General features: G+C 39.0%; 1 protein-coding gene across 1 annotated transcript; it reads right to left on the reverse strand.

Moving 5' to 3' along the window:
- Positions 1-3,272: 3,272 nt before the first annotated feature.
- LOC148040763 (fruit protein pKIWI502-like) lies at positions 3,273-7,131 on the reverse strand. Its single transcript, XM_087661533.1, has 6 exons — positions 6,339-7,131; positions 6,141-6,240; positions 5,966-6,019; positions 5,786-5,866; positions 5,615-5,687; positions 3,273-3,555 (listed from the first exon to the last, which is right to left on the reverse strand). The coding sequence occupies exons 1-5, from the start codon at positions 7,010-7,012 to the stop codon at positions 5,625-5,627; spliced, it is 972 nt and encodes a 323-aa protein (XP_087517659.1). The 5' UTR covers positions 7,013-7,131; the 3' UTR covers positions 3,273-3,555; positions 5,615-5,624.
- Between the last annotated feature and the right edge of the window lie 558 nt (positions 7,132-7,689).

Genomic DNA, 7,689 nt, shown 5'->3' on the forward strand with positions numbered 1-7,689 from the left:
CACCCATTGGAGTCCCAACAAAACCGCCAAGTGAAAAAGGACCAAACTTCAAGCAAGTAATAATTAGGGTTTAGTGAGCTAGAATAACCAGCTCAACCACTCATTGCAGCCCCAACAGAACCACCAAGTGAAAAAGGGCCAAACTTCAAGCAAGGCTAAGATAAAGAAAAACAGTTGCAAGTGCTAAGCCTTGTGTAGCAAGTGCAAACTCAAATGGAAGAGTAGGGTGAGGAGGCTAACCTTGAGAGAGTTATGGAAACAAAGTGTGGGTAAAGAGAGTAAGTGGAGCTGGCACAAAGGAGACTCCAAGCTAGGTTGTAGCAAGTTTATGACGTCCACATTCCACAAACAGAGAAATGCTAACCTATAAACTAGGCCCAAAAACTAGCTATTTGGGAGTAATGGAAAAACCAAAGCTGACCCTTCGAGTTCTCCTTCCACTACCCTCATTCCTTAGACAAAGTTCTATCTCTAAGGGTGGTGGAGCACATGATCAAAAGGCTAGGGAACAAGTGGATAAAGGAAAGAAAAAGACACCCTACAAGGTGGTAGAGAGGGCCCATAGATTTTTGACAAGAAAAGGGAGACACCCCACAAGGTGGCAAAGAGAGCTCACAGATTATTGGCAAGTCAAGGTTTGGGAGATTCCGAAGATTTTCAACAGGTATACAAAGCCCAACCACAATAGCAATGATGCCTTTGGGATACCAACCTTGATGCCTCGATGGCCTTCTATGCACCATACTAGACAAGCTCAACGACCCTACTTACATGCCATATCTATGAACAATAGGGGTAGATTACAACCCGGATATGCATGGCAAGTATGACTTTCCAAGAATCTACAATGTGAATCCAAGAAGCCCAGAGGAGTGCCTAATCTTCTCACAAAGCATAAGAAAAAAGGAAAATAAAAGATAGAGACAAAGCATAAGAAGAGGACGAAATGGGATCCTCATGTATCATTAGAGTGCCACAAACACTACACCTAGGGACAATTATATCCCTAGCCCCTTCTGCCCACTTCACATACTTAGGGCACATCAAGGGCATGACACATCTAGGGAGCTCCCACTTGCCTATGGTTAGTAGACTTGTCTCCCTAAGTCACATCCACATCACCTCTCTTTATACACAAACTGGGTCCTCAACTGTGGGATAATACCATCGGCTTGCCTAAGGTTCCAATCAAACTCACAATTATAGTGGTAGGAATGCCATACACTACATGCTGAGGTAGACACACCCCCAGGTAATGCACTTCCTTTGCCTTTTAAGATACACTCGACAACTTGTGATCAACGATTGACATCGGAGGCCCCCATCACCCATTCAATCTATTCTCAACCTCTGCAAGCTCTCATTCATTTTGTTATGCTTCTTCTTCATAGCCAATCTCTTCAAAGCCCCATCATCGACCCACATGGCAAACCTATTAATACAGAACTCATTTGGCTCAATGGCAAGATTGTTATTTTCTTTACTCCTCCATTTACCTACAACTAGACATTTTGGTATGTTTAAGACCTATGATAACATCAACAAAAGCATTTACTAGAAGGGATTGTGAAAATATTTAAAGGACTACAAGGATAGCACTCATAAGCTTATAGGTGGTTGATTGCAACAAGTACTCATTCTTGAGGAAAAGCGGATGCATATAACTATGGGTTTTATTCTTGGCTTATCTATGACTAAAAAGGAATGGAAAAGCATCTATGTGGTGGTGGATAAACTCATCAAGGTATTCCATTTTATTTCCACAAAGATATAAAAGCTCGTCTTTCCAACAAGCTGTCTATAGAATGTAGGGATATTTTCTTGAATATTTAAAAGATCAAATTCACATATAACTATGGGTTTTATTCTTGGCTTATCTATGACTAAAAAGGAATGGAAAAGCATCTATGTGGTGGTGGATAAACTCATCAAGGTATTCCATTTTATTTCCACAAAGATATAAAAGCTTGTCTTTCCAACAAGCTGTCTATAGAATGTAGGGATATTTTCTTGAATATTTGAAAGATCAAATTCTCTTTCAAAGATATCTAGATGCTACACATGAAAGAGGATTCTATTTATGTCTTTATTTCAATCAAAAGATTTGATTTTCTTCATTCATTTTAATCATTTATAAAGTTGTAGATAGAGTAATACTCAATTTTATCCATTCTTTTTAGCCATTATTATTATTTTTAATGGGTGAAAACCTTCAAAAATAGATGTATTGTAAGAAGCTCGGAAGAGACATTATTTTAGATGGTCTTATTAATAATACATTGTCACACTAACATAGCTATATAAGGTGCTGAAACTAGTAAATTTTCATTACTTTTACATAATACAATCACTATCTCTTCATCTTATCTTCTTGTTCACAGCTTTTATGGCTTTTCTCGCATCTCTTCTATCTTTTTAGTATCTCTCTCCTTGTAAATTTTCATCACTTTTATATAATACAATTAATGTCTCTTCATCTTATCTTCTTGTTCACAACTTTTATGGCTTTTCTCTCAGCTCGTCTATCTTTTTAGTATCTCTCTTTTTGTCACTCATGATGTCCTCTTTTCTCTCTGTCTCTGTCTCTCTATATTCTCTTCTCTCACCTCTCAATCTTTTTCTTGATAATAATTGAGAGAGAGGGGAGGAAGAAGAAGCAGTGGCAACAAAGAACAAGAAAAAGAAGAGGAAGAGAAAAAGGTATGGTTGTATGTATGCATGTATACACACACACACACGATAAATAAAGAAAAGGCTTTGGTGAGGTAGGATAGTGTCCCCACAAGACGTACTTCTGCCCTCATCATATGGCACTTCTTTAAACCTTTTAATAATATATACTCGAATCAATGTGTAGGTTCTCTGGACACTTTGCACTAGTGTTCTCCCAATGCTTTGGATTGTAGTTTGAAGGTTTGATATCAATAAAGGTTCGGAAAATTTCCATCGTGACTCTGAATGCATGATTTTTGTGGCAATAGGATTCATGGATTGTTTTAATCATAAAGAAACTAATTGTGAGGGACTCCAAAGCTTTTGCATTATGCATAAATATTATGTATTTAAGAGCGTAGCTTTATTATAAACATGCTTTATAAGTATACCAAGAGATCTTAATGTCTTTTAATATGATTATAAGATGCAATTTTAAAAATCAAGAAAATTACTTACATTTCTTACATAAATTTAACTTACATTTCTTACATAAATTTAACTTACTCATATATTTCTATATAAATTAATAAAAAATATCCCTATGTATAGTGATACTAAAGCACCATAAATAGATTAGTGCATTATAAAATGTTACATATCTCAACCATTGAAAATGATAAATGAAGAACAAGATATATATGTTTGAAGTGAGATATATCTATTATCTAAAATTATTCATTGAAAAGATATATTTCTCTTTCTAGATGAATTATTCAAAGTTGATACGAGGTGCACAATATGTAGGGGTGATGTTGTGCTATGCCTCCTTCCAAATTTTGTTACAACATGTGGCCCCAAATTGTGTTGCAAAATGTGGCTTGTCAGCACTACGTATCTCACCTGAAAATGAGAAGAAGAAATATTAGATTCAATGATAATTTAAACTTAATTCATTATATGAAATGAAATATTTTCTTCTCAATCACATTCAAGCAATCCATGATCCTTAATGATCCAACAATATTGTTGTACCCTTTAACATGTTTCATGAATTGAGTTCTTCCTTGCATTGTCTTTATTTTTGAACACATTCATTTTGTGTTGGGAGTGCACTCTACAATATCTTCTATGGACACATTGTTAGGGCACTTTGCATCTTGACACATGCTTCATTCAGGAAGAGGGTTTAGAGAAAGATATCATATTTTGGTTCTATGGCTCGCATACAAAATCACGCCATATACCCTAATGGTTGTTACAAACTATTCAACATTGTTGAGTGCGCATTTGTAAGAGCAATGGGTTGTGAAGGCAAAAAGAAACCAACCTTGAGAGTCCACACAGCTTTGCTCCAATTTCTTTTTAATTAAAAAACTTTGATATCCTATGTATATAGTATTAAGATGTAACTTCGAAGCCCTAAGTATCAAGGATTGAGTTCTAGGATTACTTAGTGAGTCTTCATAGTGTGCCATCACAAACATGGTGGTTCATCATAGCTTTTCACATAAAAGGCAGTAGATTGCTGACTACATGACAATGTCATGATGAATATACATATGCATGTTCTTTCCATGAAGTAGAGAGGTAAATTGGTTTTCTTATAAAAGGAATAAGTTTCTTGACTCTGTGACAATGTCATGGCAAACATCCATGTGCATGTTCTTTTCATCAAGTAGATTAGAGCTAAAATGTCTAATTTTCTGAAGCTTAGAATCACTTGTCTAAAAAATGTTAAAATAAATTTTGTGTATAATGTTGGGCTTTTTGCATTTATTTCTACTATAGGTAAATATTCATTAAAAGGGTGAATTAAATAAATGTGTATTTAAGAAGAGAACTTCACACATTGTACATAGAGTGTGTGGGTGTGATCCATCATTGACTATTATAATAGAGTATTAGGTATAAAAACTCAACCATTATGTGAATTTAGCCAACATATGAAATGCATGTGTGAACTTCTATACCGATAGCTCCTATGTCACTTGCTCTATCTATTGCAGTGTCACACATGTACACGAACACAAAGGTAGCAAAATGTGAACCAAAAGGGAACACTTTATTAAATTGTGGGATGTCATTCTTGATCCCTTATATATGCCAATGTTTTTTTGAATGCTAGTGCCATTTTTTATTAATTTGTGGGATGTCATTCTTGATCCCTTATATATGCCAATGTTTTTTTGAATGCTAGTGCCATTTTTTCTTAAGTTTCTCACCAAAATTTTGAGGAAATATAATTGCCTTTCACCTTGCAACTATGCATACTTGAGGAGGGGGGATTTAGGAATCTCTCTCTCAATCAATGAGTCAGTCAGAGAGTGAGTGAGTGAGTGAGTGAGTGTGTGTGTGTGTGTGTGTGTGTGTCTCTCTCTCTCTCTCTCTCTCTCTCTCTCTCTCTCTCTCCTTAACATTGTGTGTGAGGAGAAATTAGATTCGATTATAAAATTTACCTTTAAAACATACCAAAATGTATTTTAGTATTAAAGCATATTTAAATGTTCTTCGATACCAATTCATATACGTTTTTAAATATTTACCTTAATATAAAATAGAATGTATCTTAAAACATTTAATATTAACCTTAAAACATATTAAGCCATTGAATACTTCCCTTAAATCGTACTGAAACTTTTTACAATATTAACCTTAGCATTAAGAGGTTTTTAATATTAAACATATTACGGTTTAGTATTGAAAAATGCTAAACCAGTGTTTAATGATAAAATGCTGTAATACTAATATGGACAGGGTAGGAGCGACTTGTATTTTCTATCAATAAGTTATTACACCTCACATATTAACTTCACAGAATTTCATACAAATTACTGCTCAAGGACCACAGGTCAAGGATGACCCTTGTGATTGGTAAGCAGAGAGAGAGAGAGAGAGAGAGAGAGAGAGAGAGAGAGAGAGAATATTGCGTGCTTCGGGTGCAAATTATGTACGCACTTACATGTTTAGGTCTAAAAGAGTGTCACAATCTTGTCGGTAGAAACCCCGGCATTGACTAACAACGACTTGATGGTCTACATGAGGAAAAATTTGGAGCTCAGGAGTCAGGAGCATATTCAAGCAACAATCGACGAAAGACCAACAAGCTAGCGGACGTTCAAATAGGTCTCACCGTTTGGTAACTGGAGGATGCGACGGAAATAACTGCACCAGTTTGACTCGCATCTTGAAGGTCCAGATCAATACTTGTACCCTATGAATTACGATTTTGTATGTTAATGAATAACATGAATATGTGACACAGAGAGAAAGAGCGAGGGGGGGGGGGGGGGGACTGTGTCTAATACATCACCTGCTCAAGAGCGACGACCGTAACCCCTAACTTCTGCCAGTCTTCATACTTAGACTGCTCAATACAATGTAATCTTCAAAACTTCATCTATATTGGAGAAAATAAATGAAGGCGATAATTCCCACAAATACTTTGTGCTATCTCTAGAGAGAATGTGCGGTTGTGAAATGCATACCGCATATACCATCTCATCACTAGATGCGTAGAAATAATAGAGCTTGGCCTCCGTTCTCTTTGTTGCATCAAACCCTGTCTCGATGAGAGCGCGAACAGGCCTGTTGCGGTAGAACGACTTGTCAGCCGGGCAATTGCCAATATGCACACGAGACTATACATACGTGAATTGTGGAGTGTGAGTATGGCAGTTGCTTACCCAAGGGCATAGCCGGAAGCGAAGAGCAGGACGGTCTGGACGTTATCGACCGGGTAAAGGGGTTCCAAATTGAAGCCAGAGGAGGAGGAGGGGGTGAGCTCGACAGTGGTGCCGGCGGGGCTGGCGATGAGGGCGTCGGCCGTGTTGATGCTGCTGCCGTCGTGGACCAGGAACTCGATGCTCCCGGACGACTCCAGGACCGACGGAGCCGAGGCGACGTAGTAGGCGTCGGCGGCGTACGACGAGCCCGACACTTTGAGGGAGACGTACTGGCCCGGGTTCGAATAATTTACGGCCGAGATCGCATCCGACGGCACCGACAGGGTCAGATTGTAGTAGGCCTTGTTCGCTACCTGCTCCACACTCAGCACCTCGGTGCTAATTGTGGTCGTGCCTGCTGCCGATGACGCTGTTGCAGCTGCCGCTAGCCGACGTGGTCGAGTCGTAGTTAGTGTATGCGACGGTGCTGCATTCACTCCTCGACTAGTAGCTGTCGCTGCTGCCTCCGACGTCATAGCGCCCCATCGACAACCCTTGCGATGCAGCGATAGCTGCAGCTGCAGTGTCGACGGTCGTGCGCCAGCTGGCTTGCTGAGATGATTAAGTGCAGCGCCTGCATTGATACCTGCTGCCTCGGCGCAGAGTGCGGCCGCTGCTGCAACTGTGGATGCCATGATGGATTGTCTGCTCACGAGCTTATGAATTACTAGTTGCAAGTTCGGTGATCCCAAAGCCTGAATCGGAGTAAACAATGTGGTTCAAACGCACGAGGATCCGATCATCTTTGCTCTTGTACTGATAACTTATAAGAGCCCCGCATCTGCAATTCATGATGAATCGCCGCCCCCCCCCCCCCACGTTCTCCTCGTGGACCTCCTTCCGATAGCATGTGCCATGACTACTGTAGGTTTCAGTTAGACTCGTACCGATATATTTATCGAGAGTGGTAGGTTGATACTTTACTTATCGAGATTCCTGCCAACCAATATTTGTTAAACTTTGGGTACGGTAAAGGGACCAATAAAGTGACGGCTCCCCAAGATACATACACCGTATGCCAGTTGAGCAACAATTTTGCGCAGTTTTTAAAGCCAATTTTTGTGAATCTCTGTTGAAGCCCCCCAGTTTTCCTTATAGACGTCCCAATAGCATGATCCTATCCTATAGTAGGTTTCAGTCGAGTCGAGTCGTACCGATATTTTATGAGTGGTAGGTCGATACTTATCGAAAGACGTACCGACCAATATTTGTCCATGTCAAATCAAGTGACAGCCCTCGAAAGCAAAATGCACCCTAGTATCTCTTATCCTAATTGAGTGAGAAATTTGTGCAAAAGATGCAATTTTTAAAA

The sequence above is a fragment of the Lygodium microphyllum genome, chromosome 2, assembly GCF_053477565.2.
Source record: "Lygodium microphyllum isolate KBCC chromosome 2, Lygodium_microphyllum_v1.1.10, whole genome shotgun sequence".
Classification (NCBI taxonomy): domain Eukaryota; kingdom Viridiplantae; phylum Streptophyta; class Polypodiopsida; order Schizaeales; family Lygodiaceae; genus Lygodium; species Lygodium microphyllum.

Bases quoted from the DNA above. Each gene is read 5' to 3' on its own strand.
- LOC148040763 (XM_087661533.1), bottom strand. From the start codon at position 7,012: ATGGCATCCACAGTTGCAGCAGCGGCCGCACTCTGCGCCGAGGCAGCA. The intron at 5,867-5,965 runs GTGATGTATTAG...CGTAATTCATAG, and splicing joins CGGTCGTCGCTCTTGAGCAG to GGTACAAGTATTGATCTGGA. The intron at 5,688-5,785 runs GTGAGACCTATT...TTCCTCATGTAG, and splicing joins CATCCTCCAGTTACCAAACG to ACCATCAAGTCGTTGTTAGT.